Source organism: Hemitrygon akajei, chromosome 1 (genome assembly GCF_048418815.1).
Source record: "Hemitrygon akajei chromosome 1, sHemAka1.3, whole genome shotgun sequence".
Lineage (NCBI taxonomy): Eukaryota > Metazoa > Chordata > Chondrichthyes > Myliobatiformes > Dasyatidae > Hemitrygon > Hemitrygon akajei.
This window is the reverse complement of record NC_133124.1, coordinates 216,707,812-216,731,743: the sequence shown is the minus strand read 5'-3', so window position 1 is coordinate 216,731,743 and position 23,932 is coordinate 216,707,812. Positions and strand designations below refer to the sequence as shown.

General features: G+C 51.4%; 1 protein-coding gene across 5 annotated transcripts in view; it reads left to right on the top strand.

Moving 5' to 3' along the window:
* LOC140735692 (calsenilin-like) overlaps nucleotides 1–23,932 on the top strand; it is a 173,037-nt gene that overhangs the window by 59,742 nt on the left and 89,363 nt on the right. Inside the window, exon 1 of one of the 5 annotated variants that reach the window (XM_073061086.1) lies at nucleotides 19,142–19,420. The exons of 3 other annotated variants lie outside the window; for them this stretch is intronic. In XM_073061086.1, the coding sequence (XP_072917187.1) occupies nucleotides 19,333–19,420 (88 nt within the window). In that variant the 5' untranslated portion in view covers nucleotides 19,142–19,332. Of the gene's footprint in view, nucleotides 1–19,141; nucleotides 19,421–23,932 lie in introns of those variants that run through there. One more of the 5 variants, XM_073061088.1, reaches the window with a different exon arrangement.

Genomic DNA, 23,932 nt, shown 5'->3' with positions numbered 1-23,932 from the left:
GAGTTTCTGTTCTTTAAGAATTCTTTAATTCTTTAAGAATTGTCCCAAATTAACTGATGGCCCAACTAACCGGAATCCACTGTATATATAAAATACTGATATTGATATACTAATATTATATTCTATAATATGTAATAGCGGCAAATATTTTATATTTAATAATATATAATATAAATATATCTAATATACAGTATGAATATATACATATTTTTCAGGGTTTGTCTTCTTTTGCACATTGGTTAGATGTCAGTCTTTACTTATGTTTTTTCATGCAGGAAAATGAATCTCAGGGTTTATATAGTGACATACGTGTACTTTAATAATAAACTTTACATTGACTTTGACTTTGAACGGACAGTTCTCGGATAATTAAAGTACTCTGTGCTTTCCCATGAACTTTCTCAAAGCTGGTGGAATGCAGGATCAATCTCCTTTACTCTCTGTCTCTCATTAAGCAAAGTCAACTTTATCGTCATGTTCACAAGCCTGTGTGTGCACACAGGTGCAATGAAAGACTTGCAGCAACATCACAGCATCAGATAAACAGAGTTCACAAGAAAACATTAATCAAACAAACTATACAACAGGGAAAAAAATCACAGTTAGAACAAAAGGTAGTCCGCTGTAGCACGTGATCAAAGCACTCATAGTGTTGCAAAACTTCGATTCAAAGTCAAAATAATTTTATTATTAAAGTACATACATGTTACCACTTACAAACCTGAGATTAATTTTTCTGCAGGCATACTCAGCAAATCTATAAAAAAGTAACTATAACAGGATCAATGAAAGATCACCCAACTAGGGTGTTAAACCAGAATGCAAAAGACAATAAATTGTACAAATGCTAATGTAAATAAATAAGCAATAAATATCGAGAACAAGATGAAGAGTCCTTGAAAGTGAGTGAGAGTGGGAACATTTCAATGATGGGTCAAGCAAAGATGAGTGAAGTTATCCTCTTGTTCAGGAGCCTGATGTTTGAGGAGTAGTAACTGTTCCTGAACCTGGTGGTGTGAGTCCTGAAGCTCCTGTACCTTGTACCTGATGGCAGCAGTGATAAAACAAGCACGGTCTGGGTGGTGGAGATCCCTGACAATGGATCTGCTTTTCTACAACAATGCTTCATGTAGATGTGCTCAATGGTTGGGTGGGATTTACCCGTGATGTACTGGGCTGAATCCACTACTGTTTGTCGGATTTCCCGTTCAGGGGTAGACAGTAGGTTTTTCCGTACCAGGCTGTGATGCAACCAGTCAATATACTTTCCACTACAACCTATGGAAGTTTGTCAAAGTTTTAGTTGCCATGCTGAACCTCCGCAAACCCCAAAGGAAGTAGAGGCATTACCGAGCTTTCCTCGCTAGTGCATTTACATGCTGGGACCAAGTCAGATCCTCTGAAATAGTAACACCCAGGAATCTCAAGTTGCTACCCGTCCCCACCTCTGACCCTCCAATGAGGACTGGCTCGTGGTCTTCCGGTTTCTCTGTCCTGAAGTCTACGGTCAGTTCCTTGGCCTTGCTGACATTGAGGGTTGGTTCAAGAACTGAATGGCTGAAGGCTTGGAAGTTGTTCTTGAACCTGGTGGTGCTGAGCTTCAGGCTTCTGTACCTCCTGCCTGGTAGTAGCTGCAAGAAGATGGCATGGCCTGGATGTTGGAGATCTTTGATGATAGACATTGCCTTTTTGAGGCACCGCCTCCTTTAGCGGACTATCAAGGACTAGATAGTGAATAGACTCTCTCTATGTGGTTCTGTCAGTCACTATCAGCACTATTGTCTATAAACAATGTAAATGACCCCCCCCCCTTTAACTCCACCATGGACAGTCCCAAGCCCGGCTGCAAAAGGAGAAGGGACCAGCAACCCATCCCGTAAAAACCCAGAGATACAGAAACGCCAACAGAAGCTCCAAGGACCTCATCCCTCGGAGAGGAAGGAGATACCAAGAAGATGAGCTACACCTGGAGACAATATGAACGACTGGCCCAGGACAGAGGACTCTGACGAGCTACTGTCGGTGGCCTACGCCCCAGCAGGGGCGATGGGGCTTAATTAAGTAAGAAGTGTCCCCCACTCCCATGATCGCTCCGCACAAAGGCAAGCACATCACTACGGAGTAATAATCTATCCTATGCTGGGCAGGTGCACCAGAGTCAGGATAACATCCCGGGATTTGTGGTTGTAGGGATTGCGAAGTTGCTGACTGTTACAGACATTCTGCTGTGAAACTGACACCGGGCATGTGCGGTTTCACTTGGAAACTTGAATGTTGACGACTCAGCATCTGCCACTGTAAACAGGCTTGTCCGTTGGAATCAGACTGATATCCCCTCAAAATATTTACAAACCAGCACCACTGCAGAGATCTCTCTCCACTGTCCCATTGAACACAGCAGCCTCAGCCTTACATGGATCAAGTAGAAAGTAAAATTTTCTCATTAAACACTCTGGGATATTCAAGTTAAAAACAGCATCAAATACCTTCTGTGTTATCCTACCAAACATTCCGCCAACAGATATAGCTCTGATTATAGAGTCATAGAACACTACAGCACAGAAACAGGCCCTTCAGCCCATCTAGTCCATGCTGAACTATTATTTTGCCTAGTCCCGTACCCTCCCTACCCCTCCATTCCATGTATCTGCCCAAACTTCTCTGAAATACCGCAGTGAAGCTGAATCCACCACTTCTGCTGGGAGCTCCTTCCACACCCTCAACAGACTCTGAGTGAAGATGTCCCCTTAAACATTTCACCTTTCACCTTTAACCCATCTATAGCTGGCAAAGGAAATTCACCGGAGGGTTGCCTGGATTGGTGGAGTTTAGTTATGGAGAGAGGTCAGCCTATCGGTATAATAGTTACATGTACATCACATCACTGAGGATCTACCCTGGAGCCAACGTATTGATGTACCTACAAAGAAGGCACGAAGCACCAACATTTCATTAAGAGTTTGAGGAGATTTGGTATGTCACCTAAAACCCTTGCAAATTTCTACAGACGTACCGTGGAGAGCATTCTGACTGGATGCATCATGGTCTGATATGGGAAGTGGGGAGGGGGGTGTTACTGCACGGGATCGAAATAAGCTGCAGGAAGTTGTGAACTCAGTCAGCCCACTAGCCTCCCCAACATCGAGGATGATGCGTCAAAAAGTTGGCATCCATCAGTAAGAACCCCCATCACCCAGGAAGTGCTTTGTCCTCATTGTTACCATCAGGGAGGAGGTACAGGAGCCTGAAGACACACACTCAGCGATTCAGGAACAGTTTCTTCCCCTCTGTCATCCGATCTCTGAACGGACACTGAACCCATGAACACTACCTCACTACTTTCTACTTTCAATTTTTGCACTTCTTATTTAACTATTTATATATATACATACACACACACTCACTTTAAGTCATGTTTTTTTTCTCTATTATTAAGTATTGCAATGTACTGCTGCTGCATAAAAACAAATTTCATGACATATGCCAGTGGTGGTGGCATCCGTTAGTCTCGCGAGACCATGGATCTGCGCCTGGAATGGTTTCCCGGGTGCAGGCCTGGGCCAAGGTTGTATGGAAGACCGGCAGTTGCTCATTCAGCAAGCCTCCCCTCTCCACGCCACCGATGCGTCGGACTGCCTTAGGGACTCCAACTCCGGATTTGCCCTCAGGGTTTACTCCCGAAGCCTTTCCCATGAGTGGGTATGGCCACAAGGCAGCGGAGGTTTGAGATCAGAGTTTTCCCTCTCTTAGATGGCCTGCCTTCCCAGGCTGACAAGATCCATCTACCCGATGGAGTAGATGCCGGTGGTAATTAAACCTGATTCTGAAATTGTGTTTTATAGGATTGTTTTTATATTTATAGCCATTGTGCTCTTTATGCCTATCTTGTGTTTTAAACTGTACTGGATCCAGAGTAACAATCACTTTGTTCTCTGTTATCTTCATGTCCTAAAAACGACAATAAATAATCTTGAATCTTGAATCTTGAGATGGGATAGGCTGGGCCTATGTTCCCCGGAGCGGAGGAGAGAGGTACGGCCTGTGTGTAAGATTATGAGAGGCACAGACAGGGAGTAGCTGGTCAAACATTTTAACCCATGGTAGGGAGGAAACAAAAGCAAAAGGGCCTAGGTTTAAGGTGAGTGGAAGATGTGAGGGGACAGTGTTTCTATGTAGAGAGAGTGATTGATATCCACGACTCACTGCCAGACGAGGCAGTGGAGTCAGATGCAGTCACTACATTTAACAGTTGTTAAGTAGGCACGGTGTGGTCTAATGGGGTTAGTGTGTATGGGAGAAGTGGCCAGCATGGATGGGATAGGCCGAAGGGCCTGTGTGCCTCTGACTATTACAATTAGGTTTATTGTTGTCACATGTACCGAGATACCGTGAAAATCTCGTCTTGCAAGCTGCTCATCCAGTGTGTGATACTAAAACAGCCCCAGTGACCCAGGTTCAGTTCCTGCCACTGGAATGTGTACGCTCTCCCTGAGACCGTGAGGGCTTTCCTCCCACATCCCACAGACGCACAGGTTAGTCGGTGAATTGGTCACCAGGGCGATGCAGGCTCGCTGTGCCGGAAGGGCCTGTCACTGCGCTGTATCTCCAAGTAAACAATTGAAGCATAACAGTGCAGGCGAACAATGAGGTGTACCGAGGTCAAGAGTCCACCTTATCATCCTAGGGAGCAGTGCTCCTGGCGCGAAGCTGCCGGGGTCGTCTATTGTGCCCCGCGCTCCCGATGCGGCCTCCTCACTGGCGAGACCAGTTGTAAATTGGGAGGGGGGGGGGGCCACTTTGTCCAGCACTTCCACACCGTCTGCCAAAAGTGGAACATCCCGGTGGACAACTGCCCCTACACCTCCTCCCTCACCATCACTCAGGGCCCCAGACAGATGAGGCAGGTCTGTGGAAGTCATCTACTGTATCCGATGGTCCTGGTGTAGCCTCCTCTACATCAGTGAGATGTACTTCAGGGTCCATTCCGTCGAGCACCTTCATTTCATCCGCCACCAAAGGCAGGTGACCAGCCTTTTCAATTCTACTTCTCATTCCCGTTCTCACATGTCGGTCTATGGTCTCCTCTACTGCCACAATGAGGCCTCCCTCTGATTGGAGGGGCAAAACCTCATATTCTGTCTCAATAGCCTCCAACCTGATGGCATGAACATTAACTTCTCTAACTTCCGATAACTTCCCCCCCCCCCTTCCCCCTTCGCTCTCTTTTTCCATTCCCCATTCTGGCTCCCCTCTCACCCTTTTCCTTCCACCCAGCATCTCCCTCTGGTGGCCTCACTTTTCCCTTTCCCCCATGGACCATTAGATTCCTTCTTCTTCAGCCCTTTACCTCTTCCACCTCTCACCTCTCAGCTTCTCTCTGCACCCTCCTCTCCCGCCAGCCCATCTTCCCCCACACCTGCTTTTACCTGTCACCTTCTAACTTGTCCTCCACCCCCACCTGCTGCCCACCTTCTTATTCTGGCTTCTTCCCCCTTCCTTTCCTGTCCTGATGAAGGGTCTCGTCCTGAAATGTCAACTGTTTATTCCCCTCCATAGATGCTGCCTGACCTGCTGAGCTCCTCCAGCATTTTGTGTGTTTTTCTCTGGATTTCCAGTGTCTGCAGAATCTCCTGACCTCCAGAGTTAAAGCTCCCTCTACACTCCTCTCTAACGCTTGAGTGGTATCACAGAAGGATCCACTGCAGACTGCAGCCTCTTTTCAGCAACTCCTTGTGCAAGAGGAAATATTTCTTTCTGCTCGCTCCTTCTCCCGTCTGATCATCGTCCAGTGAACGCAGGGACTGTGGGGACAGTGTCTAATTTCTGAGTGTCTATGAGGCTGGCTTGAATCTTTGCTGAAAGCCTCCACACTCACTGTGAGCTTTCTGCACGTAGTGTAGGAGAGAAATCTCTTGGTCCTGTGTGCTTGCTGGGCCTTGGGCTGATGGTTTCATACATAACCTTCTGTATGAACGGGTTTGAGATTAAGCGAGGTGTTAACCGAGCAGAACGAGGGAGTTTGTCAGAATCTATGTACGTGCCAGCGTGGTGCTCGTTTGTGAGGCTGACATCAGGAATCCCCTCAGGAGACAGATGTTGGCACCTCTGTTGTGACGTTAGCTGGTTCACATTCAGGTACATTTATTTATAAGTAAATCAAAACGTACAGTGAAATGTGTTGTTTGCGTTAAGGTTGTGCTGGGGGCTGTCCACAGGCGTCGCCACACACTCTGATGCCAAAGTAATATGCCCACCAGGTTCAGCAGAACGCACAGGCATTGGCACCAGCTTACCCGCCATCAAAGACATACAGTACCTATAAAAAGTATTCACCACCCACCCCCAAAAGTTTTCACTTTTTATTGTTTTACAACATTGAATCACAGTGGATGTAATTTGGCTTTTTCACACTGATCAACAAAAAACGATTCTTTTGTGTCAAGGTGAAAACAGATCTCTGAAAGGTGATCTAAGTTAATAACAAATATAAAACACAAAATAATTGATTCCATAAGTATTCATCCCCTTTGATATGACACACCAAATCATCACCGGTGCAGTCAATTGGTTTTAGAAGTCACATAAATGGAGATGTGTTTTTGGAGACCTGTGTGCAGTCAAGGTGTTTCAAATGATTGTAGTAAAAATACACCTGTATCTGGAAGGTACAACTGCTGGTGAGCCAGTATCCTGGCAAAAACTACACCATAAGGCTCCAAGCAACTCCGTGAAAAGGTTATTGAAAAGCACAAGTCAGGAGATGGATACAAGAAAATTTCCAAGTCACTGGAATATCCCTTGGAGTACAGTTAAGTCAATCATAAAGAAATGGAAAGAATATGGCACAGCAGTAAATCAGCCTAGAGCCGGCCGTTCTCAAAAACTGAGTGACCGTGCAAGAAGGGGACGAGTGAGGGAGGGCACCAAGGGACCCATGACAACTCAGGAGGAGTTACAAGCTTCAGTGGCTGAGATAGAAAAGACTGCACATTCAACAACTGATATTTGGCTGCTTCACCAGTCATACCTTAATGACAGAGTAGCAAAGAGAAAAATAAAAAAAAACTCACATGAAATCTCAGCTCGAATTTGCCAGAAGACAAGTTGGAGATTCTGGAGTCATATGGAAGAAGTTTCTATGATTTTAATGAACCAAAATTGAGCTTTTTGGCCATCAGACTAAACATTATGTTTGGCATAAGCCAAACACCGCACATCATCAAAAACACACCATCCCTACCGTGAAGCATGGTGGTGGCTGCATCACGCTGTTGGGATGCTTCACTGCAGCAGGCCCTGGAAGGCTTGTGAAGGTAGAGGGTAAAATGAATGCAGCAAAATACAGGGAAATCCTGGAGGAAAACCTGATGCAGTCTGCAAGAGAACAGTGACTTGGAAGAAAATTTGTTTTCCAGCAAGACAATGACCCCAAGCATAAAGCCAAAACTACACAGGAATGGCTTAAAAATAACAACGTTAATGATCTGGAATGGTCAAGTCAGAGTCCAGACCTCAATCCAATTGAGAGTTTGTGGCTGAACTTGAAAAGGGCTGTACACTCATGATCCCCATGCAATCTGACAGAGCTTGAGCAGTTTTGTAAAGAAGAATGGGGAAAAGTTGCAGTGTCCAGATGTGCAAAGCTGATAGAGACCTATCCACACAGACTCAAGGCTGTAATTGGTACCAAAGGTGCATCTACTGAGAATCAGAATCAGGTTTATTATCACTGGCATGTGACATGAAATTTGTTAACTTAGCAGCAGCAGTTCAATGCAATACATAATCTAGAAGATAATAAAAAACTATTAATAAAACAAAAATAATAATAATAAATAAGTAAATCAATTACAGTATACGTATATTGAATAGATTTTTTTAAATGTGCAAAAAACAGAAATACTGTGTGTTAAAAAAGTGAGGTAGTGTCCAAAGATTCAATGTCCATTTAGGAATCAGATGGCAGAGGGGAAGAAGCTGTTCCTGAATCGCTGAGTGTGTGCCTTCAGGCTTCTGTATCTCCTACCTGATGGTAACAATGAGAAAAGGGCATGCTCTGGGTGCTGGAGGTCCTTAATAATGGACGCTGCCTTTCTGAGACACCGCTCCCTGAAGATGTCCTGAATGCTTTGTAGGCTGGTGCCCAGGATGGAGCTGATTAGATTTACAACCCTGTGCAGCTTCTTTCGGTCCTGTGCAGTAGCCCTCCCCCCATACCAGACAGTGATGCAGCCTGTCAGAATGGTCACCCACCCCCCCATACCAGACAGTGATGCAGCCTGTCAGAATGGTCACCCACCCCCCCATACCAGACAGTGATGCAGCCTGTCAGAATGGTCACCCACCCCCCATACCAGACGGTGATGCAGCCTGTCAGAATGGTCACCCCCCCCATACCAGACGGTGATGGAGCCTGTCAGAATGGTCACCCCCCCCCCCATACCAGACAGTGATGGAGCCTGTCAGAATGGTCACCCACGCCCCCCATACCAGACAGTGATGGAGCCTGTCAGAATGGTCACCCACCCCCCCCATACCAGACAGTGATGCAGCCTGTCAGAATGGTCACCCCCCCCCCCCATACCAGACAGTGATGCAGCCTGTCAGAATGGTCACCCACCCCCCCCCATACCAGACAGTGATGCAGCCTGTCAGAATGGTCACCCACCCCATACCAGACAGTGATGGAGCCTGTCAGAATGGTCACCCACCCCCATACCAGACAGTGATGCAGCCTGTCAGAATGGTCACCCCCCCCCCCATACCAGACGGTGATGGAGCCTGTCAGAATGGTCACCCACCCCCCATACCAGACAGTGATGCAGCCTGTCAGAATGCTCACCCACCCCCCCATACCAGACAGTGATGCAGCCTGTCAGAATGGTCACCCACCCCCCCATACCAGACAGTGATGGAGCCTGTCAGAATGGTCACCCCCCCCCCCCATACCAGACAGTGATGGAGCCTGTCAGAATGGTCACCCACCCCCCATACCAGACAGTGATGCAGCCTGTCAGAATGGTCACCCACCCCCCCATACCAGACAGTGATGCAGCCTGTCAGAATGGTCACCCACCCCCCCATACCAGACAGTGATGGAGCCTGTCAGAATGGTCACCCCTCCCATACCAGACAGTGATGGAGCCTGTCAGAATGGTCACCCACCCCCCCATACCAGACAGTGATGCAGCCTGTCAGAATGGTCACCCCTCCCATACCAGACAGTGATGGAGCCTGTCAGAATGGTCACCCACCCCCCCATACCAGACAGTGATGGAGCCTGTCAGAATGGTCACCCACCCCCCCATACCAGACAGTGATGCAGCCTGTCAGAATGGTCACCCCTCCCATACCAGACAGTGATGGAGCCTGTCAGAATGGTCACCCACCCCCCATACCAGACAGTGATGGAGCCTGTCAGAATGGTCACCCACCCCCCATACCAGACAGTGATGCAGCCTGTCAGAATGGTCACCCACCCCCCATACCAGACAGTGATGGAGCCTGTCAGAATGGTCACCCCCCCCCCATACCAGACAGTGATGCAGCCTGTCAGAATGGTCACCCACGCCCCCCATACCAGACAGTGATGGAGCCTGTCAGAATGGTCACCCATCCCCATACCAGACAGTGATGGAGCCTGTCAGAATGGTCACCCCACCCCCCCATACCAGACAGTGATGGAGCCTGTCAGAATGGTCACCACCCCCCCATACCAGACAGTGATGGAGCCTGTCAGAATGGTCACCCCCCCCCCCATACCAGACAGTGATGCAGCCTGTCAGAATGGTCACCCACCCCCCCATACCAGACAGTGATGCAGCCTGTCAGAATGGTCACCCACCCCCCCATACCAGACAGTGATGGAGCCTGTCAGAATGGTCACCCCCCCCCCCCCCATACCAGACAGTGATGCAGCCTGTCAGAATGGTCACCCCCCCCCCCCCATACCAGACAGTGATGGAGCCTGTCAGAATGGTCACCCCCCCCCATACCAGACAGTGATGCAGCCTGTCAGAATGGTCACCCCCCCCCCCATACCAGACAGTGATGGAGCCTGTCAGAATGGTCACCCCCCCCCATACCAGACAGTGATGGAGCCTGTCAGAATGGTCACCCCCCCCCCATACCAGACAGTGATGCAGCCTGTCAGAATGGTCACCCACCCCCATACCAGACGGTGATGCAGCCTGTCAGAATGGTCACCACCCCCCCCCATACCAGACGGTGATGCAGCCTGTCAGAATGGTCACCACCCCCCCCCCATACCAGACGGTGATGGAGCCTGTCAGAATGGTCACCACCCCCCCCCATACCAGACAGTGATGGAGCCTGTCAGAATGGTCACCCCTCCCCCCATACCAGACAGTGATGGAGCCTGTCAGAATGGTCACCCCCCCCCCATACCAGACAGTGATGCAGCCTGTCAGAATGGTCACCCACCCCCATACCAGACAGTGATGCAGCCTGTCAGAATGGTCACCCACCCCCCCATACCAGACAGTGATGGAGCCTGTCAGAATGGTCACCCCCCCCCATACCAGACAGTGATGGAGCCTGTCAGAATGGTCACCCACCCCCCCCATACCAGACGGTGATGCAGCCTGTCAGAATGGTCACCCCCCCCCCATACCAGACGGTGATGGAGCCTGTCAGAATGGTCACCCCCCCCATACCAGACAGTGATGGAGCCTGTCAGAATGGTCACCCCCCCCATACCAGACAGTGATGCAGCCTGTCAGAATGGTCACCCCCCCCCCCATACCAGACAGTGATGGAGCCTGTCAGAATGGTCACCCACCCCCCATACCAGACAGTGATGCAGCCTGTCAGAATGGTCACCCCCCCATACCAGACAGTGATGCAGCCTGTCAGAATGGTCACCCCACCCCCCCCCATACCAGACAGTGATGCAGCCTGTCAGAATGGTCACCCCCCCCATACCAGACAGTGATGCAGCCTGTCAGAATGGTCACCCCACCCCCCCCCATACCAGACAGTGATGCAGCCTGTCAGAATGGTCACCCCACCCCCCCCCATACCAGACAGTGATGCAGCCTGTCAGAATGGTCACCCCCCCCATACCAGACAGTGATGGAGCCTGTCAGAATGGTCACCCCCCCCATACCAGACAGTGATGGAGCCTGTCAGAATGGTCACCCCCCCCATACCAGACAGTGATGGAGCCTGTCAGAATGGTCACCCCCCCCCCATACCAGACAGTGATGCAGCCTGTCAGAATGGTCACCCCCCCCCATACCAGACAGTGATGCAGCCTGTCAGAATGGTCACCCCCCCCATACCAGACAGTGATGGAGCCTGTCAGAATGGTCACCCCCCCATACCAGACGGTGATGGAGCCTGTCAGAATGGTCACCCCCCCCCATACCAGACAGTGATGCAGCCTGTCAGAATGGTCACCCCCCCCCCATACCAGACAGTGATGCAGCCTGTCAGAATGGTCACCCCCCCCATACCAGACAGTGATGGAGCCTGTCAGAATGGTCACCCCCCCATACCAGACAGTGATGGAGCCTGTCAGAATGGTCACCCACCCCCCCCCATACCAGACAGTGATGGAGCCTGTCAGAATGGTCACCCCCCCCCATACCAGACAGTGATGGAGCCTGTCAGAATGGTCACCCACCCCCCCATACCAGACAGTGATGGAGCCTGTCAGAATGGTCACCCCCCCCCCCCCATACCAGACAGTGATGGAGCCTGTCAGAATGGTCACCCCCCCCCCCCATATCAGACAGTGATGCAGCCTGTCAGAATGGTCACCCCCCCCCCCCCATACCAGACAGTGATGCAGCCTGTCAGAATGGTCACCCCCCCCCCCCCCCATACCAGACATTGATGGAGCCTGTCAGAATGGTCACCCCCCCCATACCAGACAGTGATGGAGCCTGTCAGAATGGTCACCCCCCCCCCCCCCCATACCAGACATTGATGCAGCCTGTCAGAATGGTCACCCCCCCCCCCCCATACCAGACAGTGATGGAGCCTGTCAGAATGGTCACCCACCCCCCATACCAGACAGTGATGGAGCCTGTCAGAATGGTCACCCCCCCCCCATACCAGACGGTGATGGAGCCTGTCAGAATGGTCACCCCCCCCCCATACCAGACGGTGATGCAGCCTGTCAGAATGGTCACCCCCCCCCATACCAGACATTGATGCAGCCTGTCAGAATGGTCACCCCCCCCCCCCCATACCAGACAGTGATGCAGCCTGTCAGAATGGTCACCCCCCCCCCCCCATACCAGACATTGATGGAGCCTGTCAGAATGGTCACCCCCCCCCATACCAGACAGTGATGGAGCCTGTCAGAATGGTCACCCCCCCATACCAGACAGTGATGCAGCCTGTCAGAATGGTCACCCCCCCCCATACCAGGCGGTGATGCAGCCTGTCAGAATGGTCACACCACCCCCCATACCAGACAGTGATGGAGCCTGTCAGAATGGTCACCCCCCCCATACCAGACAGTGATGCAGCCTGTCAGAATGGTCACCCCCCCCCATACCAGACAGTGATGGAGCCTGTCAGAATGGTCACCCCCCCCCATACCAGACAGTGATGGAGCCTGTCAGAATGGTCACCCCCCCCCCATACCAGACAGTGATGGAGCCTGTCAGAATGGTCACCCCCCCCCATACCAGACAGTGATGGAGCCTGTCAGAATGGTCACCCCCCCCATACCAGACAGTGATGCAGCCTGTCAGAATGGTCACCCCCCCCCCCCCATACCAGACAGTGATGCAGCCTGTCAGAATGGTCACCCCCCCCCCCCATACCAGACAGTGATGGAGCCTGTCAGAATGGTCACCCCCCCCCCCATACCAGACAGTGATGGAGCCTGTCAGAATGGTCACCCACCCCCCCCATACCAGACAGTGATGCAGCCTGTCAGAATGGTCACCCACCCCCCCATACCAGACAGTGATGCAGCCTGTCAGAATGGTCACCCCCCCCCCATACCAGACAGTGATGGAGCCTGTCAGAATGGTCACCCACCCCCCCATACCAGACAGTGATGCAGCCTGTCAGAATGGTCACCCCCCCCATACCAGACAGTGATGGAGCCTGTCAGAATGGTCACCCCCCCCCCATACCAGACAGTGATGGAGCCTGTCAGAATGGTCACCCACCCCCCCATACCAGACAGTGATGCAGCCTGTCAGAATGGTCACCCCCCCCCCCATACCAGACAGTGATGGAGCCTGTCAGAATGGTCACCCCCCCCCCCCATACCAGACAGTGATGGAGCCTGTCAGAATGGTCACCCCCCCCCCATACCAGACAGTGATGCAGCCTGTCAGAATGGTCACCCCCCCCATACCAGACAGTGATGGAGCCTGTCAGAATGGTCACCCCCCCCATACCAGACAGTGATGCAGCCTGTCAGAATGGTCACCCCCCCCATACCAGACAGTGATGGAGCCTGTCAGAATGGTCACCCCCCCCCCATACCAGACGGTGATGCAGCCTGTCAGAATGGTCACCCCCCCCCCCATACCAGACAGTGATGGAGCCTGTCAGAATGGTCACCCCCCCCCCCATACCAGACAGTGATGGAGCCTGTCAGAATGGTCACCCACCCCCCATACCAGACAGTGATGGAGCCTGTCAGAATGGTCAACCCCCCCCCCCCATACCAGACAGTGATGGAGCCTGTCAGAATGGTCACCCCCCCATACCAGACAGTGATGGAGCCTGTCAGAATGGTCACCCCCCCCCATACCAGACGGTGATGCAGCCTGTCAGAATGGTCACCCCCCCCATACCAGACAGTGATGGAGCCTGTCAGAATGGTCACCCCCCCATACCAGACAGTGATGGAGCCTGTCAGAATGGTCACCCCCCCCCATACCAGACGGTGATGCAGCCTGTCAGAATGGTCACCCCCCCCATACCAGACGGTGATGGAGCCTGTCAGAATGGTCACCCCCCCATACCAGACAGTGATGCAGCCTGTCAGAATGGTCACCCCCCCATACCAGACAGTGATGGAGCCTGTCAGAATGGTCACCCACCCCCCATACCAGACGGTGATGCAGCCTGTCAGAATGGTCACCCCCCCATACCAGACAGTGATGCAGCCTGTCAGAATGGTCACCCCCCCCCCATACCAGACAGTGATGGAGCCTGTCAGAATGGTCACCCCCCCCCCCATACCAGACGGTGATGCAGCCTGTCAGAATGGTCACCCACCCCCCCATACCAGACAGCGATGCAGCCTGTCAGAATGGTCACCCCCCCCCCCATACCAGACAGTGATGGAGCCTGTCAGAATGGTCACCCCTCCCATACCAGACAGTGATGCAGCCTGTCAGAATGGTCACCCACCCCCCCCATACCAGACAGTGATGCAGCCTGTCAGAATGGTCACCCCCCCCCCCATTACCAGACAGCGATGCAGCCTGTCAGAATGGTCACCCACCCCCCCATACCAGACAGTGATGCAGCCTGTCAGAATGGTCACCCCCCCCCCCCATACCAGACAGTGATGGAGCCTGTCAGAATGGTCACCCACCCCCCATACCAGACAGTGATGCAGCCTGTCAGAATGGTCACCCCCCCCCCCCCATACCAGACAGTGATGCAGCCTGTCAGAATGGTCACCCCCCCCCCCATACCAGACAGTGATGCAGCCTGTCAGAATGGTCACCCTCCCCCATACCAGACAGTGATGCAGCCTGTCAGAATGGTCACCCTCCCCCATACCAGACAGTGATGGAGCCTGTCAGAATGGTCACCCTCCCCCATACCAGACAGTGATGGAGCCTGTCAGAATGGTCACCCACGCCCCCCATACCAGACAGTGATGCAGCCTGTCAGAATGGTCACCCCCCCCCATACCAGACAGTGATGGAGCCTGTCAGAATGGTCACCCTCCCCCCATACCAGACAGTGATGCAGCCTGTCAGAATGGTCACCCTCCCCCATACCAGACAGTGATGCAGCCTGTCAGAATGGTCACCCTCCCCCATACCAGACAGTGATGCAGCCTGTCAGAATGGTCACCCCCCCCCCATACCAGACAGTGATGCAGCCTGTCAGAATGGTCACCCCCCCCCCCCCATACCAGACAGTGATGGAGCCTGTCAGAATGGTCACCCTCCCCCATACCAGACGGTGATGCAGCCTGTCAGAATGGTCACCCACCCCCCCATACCAGACAGTGATGCAGCCTGTCAGAATGGTCACCCCCCCCCCCCATACCAGACAGTGATGGAGCCTGTCAGAATGGTCACCCCCCCCCATACCAGACAGTGATGGAGCCTGTCAGAATGGTCACCCACCCCCCATACCAGACAGTGATGCAGCCTGTCAGAATGGTCACCCCCCCCCCATACCAGACAGTGATGGAGCCTGTCAGAATGGTCACCCACCCCATACCAGACAGTGATGCAGCCTGTCAGAATGGTCACCCACCCCCCATACCAGACAGTGATGCAGCCTGTCAGAATGGTCACCCCCACCCCCCCATACCAGACAGTGATGGAGCCTGTCAGAATGGTCACCCACCCCCCCCATACCAGACAGTGATGGAGCCTGTCAGAATGGTCACCCACCCCCCCATACCAGACAGTGATGCAGCCTGTCAGAATGGTCACCCCACCCCCATACCAGACAGTGATGGAGCCTGTCAGAATGGTCACCCCCCCCATACCAGACAGTGATGGAGCCTGTCAGAATGGTCACCCCCCCCATACCAGACGGTGATGGAGCCTGTCAGAATGGTCACCCACCCCCCCCATACCAGACAGTGATGGAGCCTGTCAGAATGGTCACCCCCCCACCATACCAGACAGTGATGGAGCCTGTCAGAATGGTCACCCCCCCCCCCCATACCAGACAGTGATGGAGCCTGTCAGAATGGTCACCCCCCCCCATACCAGACAGTGATGGAGCCTGTCAGAATGGTCACCCCCCCCCATACCAGACAGTGATGGAGCCTGTCAGAATGGTCACCCCCCCCATACCAGACGGTGATGGAGCCTGTCAGAATGGTCACCCCCCCCCATACCAGACGGTGATGCAGCCTGTCAGAATGGTCACCCCCCCCATACCAGACAGTGATGGAGCCTGTCAGAATGCTCTCCACGGTACATCTATAGAAGTAACTTGAAGGTGTTGAGTCTTTTTCTGTTGATTAGTGTCAAAAAAGCCAAATTAAATCCACAGTGATTCAATGTTGAAAAACAATAAAACATGAAAACTTCCGGGGGGGGTAATATTTTTATAGTCATTGTATATACAAAAAGGGGCCGGAAAAGGGCCAGTAACATCGTGAAAGAATCCCATGGACTGTTTGTCCCACTCCCATCAGGGAGGGGGCTACGTAGCGTCATGTCAGGACCACCAGACTCAAAAAACAACACGAGTGAATCAGCAAATGCTGGAAATAAATAAAAACACAAAATGCTGGCAGAACTCAGCAGGCCAGACAGCATCTATGGGAGGAGGTAGTGACGACGTTTTGGGCCGAAACCCTTCATCAGGAGTGAAGTAACATGGGATGGTCGAGGGGGGATAAGAAGTGGGCGGAGGGATGAAGTAGAGAGCTGGGAAGTGATAGGCTGAAGGGAAATGGACTAGGGGGAAGGTGGAGAATTATGGGAAATAAAAGAGAAAGAAAGGTAGGGCTGGGGGAGATTATATTGGGGGGGGAATTATAGATAGGGATGGGGTAAGGGGGGGGCAGGGGTATCAACGGAGGTCTGTGAGTTGGATGTTCATGCCAGCAGGTAGGAGGCGACCTAGGCAGGAGATAAGGTATTGCTCCATTGACCTGCGTGTGGCCTCATCTTGACGGTAGAGGAGGCCATGGACAGACATGTCGGAGTGGGAGTGGTCTGTGGAATTGACATGCTGGCAGGTAGGAGGCTACCTGGGCCAGAGAAAAAACAGTTACTTTTCCCAAGCAGCAAGGCTGTTCAACACCTCAAAACTCAAAGTTCAATATAACAAGATAATATTGAGATAAAGAGTCCTTAAAGTGAGATAGTTGATTGTGGGAAGCATCTCAATGCATGGACAGGTGAGTGTAGCTATCCCCTTGATGGTTGGGGGGTAGTAACTGTTATTGAACCGGGTGGTGTGAGTCCTGCGGCTCCTGTACCTGATGGCAGCAGAGAGAAGGGAGCATGACCTGGGTGGTGAGAATCTTTGATGATGGATGCTGCTTTCCTACTACAGCATTTCATGCAGATGTGCTCGATGGTTGGGAAGGCATTACCTGTGATGTAGTGGGCCTAATCCAGTATATTTTGTAGGATTTTCCATTCAAGGGCATTGGTGTTTCCATACCATTCCATGATGCAGCCAGCCAATACACACTCCACTACACACCTGCAGAAGTTTTTCCAAGTTTTAGATGTCATGCCGAATCTCAGCAGACTCTTAAGGAAGTTAAGGTTCTGCTGTGCTTTCTTCACAATTACACCTACATGCTGGGTCCAGGACAGACCCTCTGAAATAGTAACACCCAAGAATTTAAAGTTCCACCCACAAACCCCCCCCCCCCCGCATTGCAATTGCCACTACTTCATCATTTCCTGTCTGAGTCCCCATCTTTACAGACACACCAGTATCTCGCGTCACTTTATAGACATACAATCAGTCGACGTATGTAAGCTGCCTTATGAATTTATATTTATTATGTTTTTATTATTGTGTTCTTTGTTTTATTGGGTTTCTTTGTGCTGCATCGGACCCGGGGTAACAATTATTTCATTCTCCTTTCCAACTGTGTGCTGGAAATAATATTATAACCATATAACCATATAAACAGTATACTGAACAATCTTTAACAAAAGACAAAAGTTAGTAAGGATGAAATAGTTCCACTGGTCAGGAGCCCAATGAACAGAGGGCACGAGGAAAAGTCTGGATTTCTTGTATTTACTGTGAACACCGGTAACAAAATGAATCTCAGTGTTGTATATGGAGACATATATGTACTTTGATGTTAAATTTAACTTGCACTTTAAGCTTTGAACTTTGCACACCTGGATTTCACAAGATGATTCACATTCAGATTCAGATTTATTTATCACAAGTAAATTGAAGCATACAGTGAAACCATTGTTTGCATTAACGAGCAACACAAGCTGAGGATGTGCGGGGGACACCACACATTCCTGCACCAGCACAGTACAGTATGCCCTGCGTGACTGTATATGATCTCCATGTTCCTGCCACTGGGGACCCTTGGCATGTATGCAGACTGAGGTCCCTCTGTTCCTCGGATTGCCCAGGGTCCTGCCACTCTCTGTGTCCATGCCAGCCTTGCTTGCAAGGTGCACCACCCAACATTCCTCGGGATTTTGTTTTTGGAGATGGTTGAGAAAATCTCGTTAAAAGTGGAGTCGAGCAATCAGTTAGTAAATTCAGGGAAGGGTGGTCACCTCGGGTCAGCTGTGGTCTTGCATCATGGGACAGCACGGTGGGGGGGGTGAATGGCCACCACCAGACCCACATCCCTGTGTCCTTAAAGTAGCAACTCCTTTGTAAGTGTGGAGAAACCTGAAAGTGTCTCTGGCAGGGGTGTGTGGTGTGTGTGTGTGTGTGTGTGTGTGTGTGTGTGTGTGTGTGTGTGTGTGTGTGTGTGTGTGTGTGTGTGTGTGTGTGTGTGTGTGTGTTTCTGTTTAGTTCTGTGTTGATGTGTGTGTTGTGTGTGTGTGTGTTGATGTGTGTGTGTGTGTGTGTGTTTCTGTTTAGTTCTGTGTTGACGTGTGTGTGTGTGTGTGTGTGTGTGTGTGTGTGAGAGAGAGAGAGAGAGAGAGTGTGTTTCTGTGTTGATCTCTGTGTTTATTTATATTGAATCATCCCGCCAGTGTGTCTGTGGTGTCCGCGGTGTCGCTGTAGCGATTCTCCAGTAAAGCCCCACCGGCATTTTTCATCGCCGCTTCTCGGCGGTTAAAGTGAAACTCAGAGAGTTCGGTTGCAAAGCCGGAGAGAGGAGCGACCTCGTCCCGGCAGAGGAGCTGAGGTAAGCCTCTGGACACCTTTCAGGTCGCCATGGTAATTCCATTACCAAAATCAATGCGGAGGCTCTCAATGGCAGCGCAGGGGCTGGGACCTACACCCACTTTCCAGTGCTCCCTCCCCTGCGGACTGATGCCAGAGGTTCTCCCTCCAGCCGGCGGCAGAGAGAGCACGATGTGGCAACCTCTCGGCCCCTCTCTCGCTGCTCTCCGCTGACTGCGTCCCGCAGGAGCCGCGTCCCTGGGACCTCCCGGAGACACACACTCTCACACACACCCACCCACACACACCGCACACCAGCCGGGCCCCAGCGAGTGGGGAGCTCGCCACACCATGGAGTTTATCGCGGTGGCGGTGGTGATCGTCCTCTTCATCGGAGTTCTCAAGCAGTTTGGAATTCTGGAGCCTATGTCTGTGGAAGGTACTTTGATAAGAATCGGAGCTGGGGGCGTGTGAGACGCAGGTGGGAAAACCCCGCTTGGGATTTATTATTGACAGTACCCCAACAGTAAAACCCGGAGCTTTGGGCTCTCCATCCAGGCCGCCAACAACAGGCCAGCTGAGGCTGGTCCATATCGTAGGAGGTGAGGTAGGACGAGGGGCGGTGGTGAGGGGGGGTGCTTGGTGGGTCTCATCTATTGGGGCAGAAACCTTTCCCACGTTCAGTCGTCATCACCTTGACACCCCCAATTCCGATCTGCCGAGTGTGCGCCCCGAAGCAATAGGATTACGCTAAATCTGCGATGGGCTAGTATGGGCGCGAGGGGCCGATAGGTCGCCGTAACTTTCCAGTCAGCGTTCCGCCTACCTACACGTTGGGCCCATTTGTAGATTGTGGGTCTGGAGAGCAGCCGGTGGGCATCCACAGCTCCCGGGGCGGGTGTGGGGGGAGGCGAGGGAGGGAGCAAGTTTTGGGAAGCCGGCGGGGTGGTTGACCATGGGACCGGCGGAGATCGCCCTGAATTGGGTTTCCCGACGCACCGGGAGACGGGACATTGAAGGGTTCTGCCGCAGCTTCACCCATTCCCCTGCAGAGCTCCGGGGAACTTCCCCCTGCCTGAGGGGGTGAGGTAGAAACCCAGGGCATCCAGATATGTGTGTGTGTGTGTGTGCGCCAAGCCGAGGCGCGGCCATCCCCTGCGCCAAAGCTGAATGGATCTCTCCGGCTGCCCACTCCTTCTCTCCAGAGACCCGACGGGAGGGATCTCTTCCCGGCCCAGGGATGAGACGTAACCGTGTGGAGGAGGTCGGGAGGAAGGGGGTGTGGTGCGGGCGGTCGGCGACCCACAGCGGGACACCCCCTTTCCCGCACGGCCAGCAAGTCACCACGGGGGGCCGTCTGGGTCTGGAGCCGGCGAGAGGCGGGGGCAGCCGCTCAGAAGGTGGCGAGAGTGTGGAACAAGTTGCCAGTGGAAGTGGTGGATGCGGGTTGGATTACAACATTTAAGAGAAGTTTGGATAAGTTCATGGATGGGAGGGGTATGGAGGGCTATGGTCCATCAATGGGACTAGGCAGAATAAACTGTAGAGGGGCTGAATGGCCCGTTTCTGAGCTGCTGTTCTCTATAACTCTATCATTCTATTATTCTGGTACCTTACCCTCCATACCCATAACCCATCCTGATCCTTAACCCAATTCAAAAGTTCTCTACCCCTTCATTACAGCCCCTAATCCTGTCTTGTTCTTGGCTGTACTGTCCTTAACCTACAGAGCGTGTAACTTAACCCTGCCTTAAAACTGCTCTACCCTCACACTACCCCATCCTCATACCCCCATCGAATCCATAACCAGTCAGGCATGAGTCTGATTGGGATTTCACATTTCGTTATTACATGTACAATACTGTGTAAAAGTCTTAGGCGCGTATATATACCTAAGACTTTGGCACAGTATTGTATCCGCTGCTCTCTGTAAGGAGTTTGTACGTTCTCCCCGTGACTGAGTGGGTTTTCCCTCTGGTGCTCCAGTTTCCTCCCACAGTCCAAAGATATACCACTTGGTAAGTTAATAGGTCATTGTAAATTGTCTGGTGATTAGCCTAGGATTAAATCGGAGGTTTTGCTGGGCGGCGTGGCTCGAAAGGCCAGGGGGACTATTCCGCACTGTATCTCAATAAAGAAATAACTATTGGTTAAAATAGGAAGGTGGGTGGAAAACAGAAATAAGAGCATTTCACTTTGTGTTAGCTCAGATGTGTTATGTGCTATTTGGTAACTGGAAAGATATAAGAACATAAGAAATAGGAGCAGGAGTTGGCCATCTGGCCCGTCCAGCCTGCTCCGCCATTCAATAAGATCTGGCCATGGACTCATCTCCACCTACCTGCCTTTTCCCCAGAAACCTTAATTCCCTTGCTATGCAAAACTCTATCCAACTTGTCTTAAATATATTTACTGATGTAGCCTCCACTGCTTCATTGGGCAGAGAATTCCACAGATTCACCGCTCTCTGGGCTAAGAAGTTCCTCCTTATCTCCATCCTAAATCTACTCTCCCAAATCTCAATGTCCCCTAGTTCTAATGTCAAATATCAGTGGAAACAACTTTCCTGCCTCTATCTATCTATAATAAACAGTTCTGTGCAAAAGTCTTAGACACTCTAGCCAAATAGACGTGCCGAGGGAGTTTCCACTGTACTGTACATTGGGTCACACGGTGAAATGTGTGGTTTGCGTTAATGTGAGGACGTGCCGAGGACGTTTCCACTGTACTGTACATTGCAACGCACGGTGAAAGGTGTGGTTTGCATTAATGTGAGGACGTGCGGAGGACATTTCCACTGTACTGTACATTGGAACGCACGGTGAAATGTGTGGTTTGCGTTAATGTGAGGACGTGCCGAGGACGTTTCCACTGTACTGTACATTGGAACGCACGGTGAAAGGTGTGGTTTGCGTTAATGTGAGGACGTGCCGAGGACGTTTCCACTGTACTGTACATTGGAACGCACAGTGAAAGGTGTGGTTTGCGTTAATGTGAGGACGTGCCGAGGACGTTTCCACTGTACTGTACATTGGAACACACGGTGAAATGTGTGGTTTGCGTTAATGTGAGGATGTGCCGAGGACGTTTCCACTGTACTGTACATTGGAACGCACAGTGAAAGGTGTGGTTTGCGTTAATGTGAGGACATGCCGAGGACGTTTCCACTGTACTGTACATTAGAACACACGGTGAAATGTGTGGTTTGCGTTAATGTGAGGACGTGCCGAGGACGTTTCCACTGTAATGTACATTGGAACGCAGGGTGAAATGTGTGGTTTGCGTTAATGTGAGGACGTGACGAGGGCTTTTCCACTGTACTGTACATTGGAACGCACAGTGAAAGGTGTGGTTTGCGTTAATGTGAGGACGTGCCGAGGGCGTTTCCACTGTACTGTACATTGGAACGCACGGTGAAATGTGTGGTTTGCGTTAATGTGAGGACGTGCCGAGGGCTTTTCCACTGTACTGTACATTGGGTCACACTGTGAAATGTGTGGTTTGCGTTAATGTGAGGACGTGCCGAGGGCTTTTCCACTGTACTGTACATTGGGTCGCACGGTGAAATGTGTGGTTTGCGTTAATGTGAGGACGTGCCGAGGGCTTTTCCACTGTACTGTACATTGGGACACACGGTGAAAGGTGTGGTTTGCGTTAATGTGAGGACGTGCCGAGGGCTTTTCCACTGTACTGTACATTGGGACGCACGGTGAAATGTGTGGTTTGCGTTAATGTGAGGACGTGCCGAGGGCTTTTCCACTGTACTATACATTGGAACGCACGGTGAAATGTGTGGTTTGCGTTAATGTGAGGACGTGCCGAGGGCTTTTCCACTGTACTGTACATTGGGTCACACGGTGAAATGTGTGGTTTGCGTTAATGTGAGGACGTGCCGAGGGCTTTTCCACTGTACTGTACATTGCAACGCACGGTGAAAGGTGTGGTTTGCGTTAATGTGAGGACGTGACGAGGGCTTTTCCACTGTACTGTACATTGGAACGCACGGTGAAATGTGTGGTTTGCGTTAATGTGAGGACGTGCCGAGGACGTTTCCACTGTACTGTACATTGGAACACACGGTGAAATGTGTGGTTTGCGTTAATGTGAGGACGTGCCGAGGGCTTTTCCACTGTACTGTACATTGGAACACACGGTGAAATGTGTGGTTTGCGTTAATGTGAGGACATGCCGAGGACGTTTCCACTGTAATGTACATTGGAACGCAGGGTGAAATGTGTGGTTTGCGTTAATGTGAGGACGTGCCGAGGGCTTTTCCACTGTACTGTACATTGGGTCACACGGTGAAATGTGTGGTTTGCGTTAATGTGAGGACGTGCCGAGGGCTTTTCCACTGTACTGTACATTGGAACGCAGGGTGAAATGTGTGGTTTGCGTTAATGTGAGGACGTGCCGAGGGCTTTTCCACTGTACTGTACATTGGGTCACACGGTGAAATGTGTGGTTTGCGTTAATGTGAGGACGTGCCGAGGGCTTTTCCACTGTACTGTACATTGGAACGCAGGGTGAAATGTGTGGTTTGCGTTAATGTGAGGACGTGCCGAGGGCTTTTCCACTGTACTGTACATTGGGTCACACGGTGAAATGTGTGGTTTGCGTTAATGTGAGGACGTGCCGAGGGCTTTTCCACTGTACTGTACATTGCAACGCACGGTGAAATGTGTGGTTTGCGTTAATGTGAGGACGTGCCGAGGGCTTTTCCACTGTACTGTACATTGGGTCACACGGTGAAATGTGTGGTTTGCGTTAATGTGAGGACGTGCCGAGGGCTTTTCCACTGTACTGTACATTGCAACGCACGGTGAAAGGTGTGGTTTGCGTTAATGTGAGGACGTGCCGAGGACGTTTCCACTGTACTGTACATTGGAACGCACGGTGAAATGTGTGGTTTGCGTTAATGTGAGGACGTGACGAGGGCTTTTCCACTGTACTG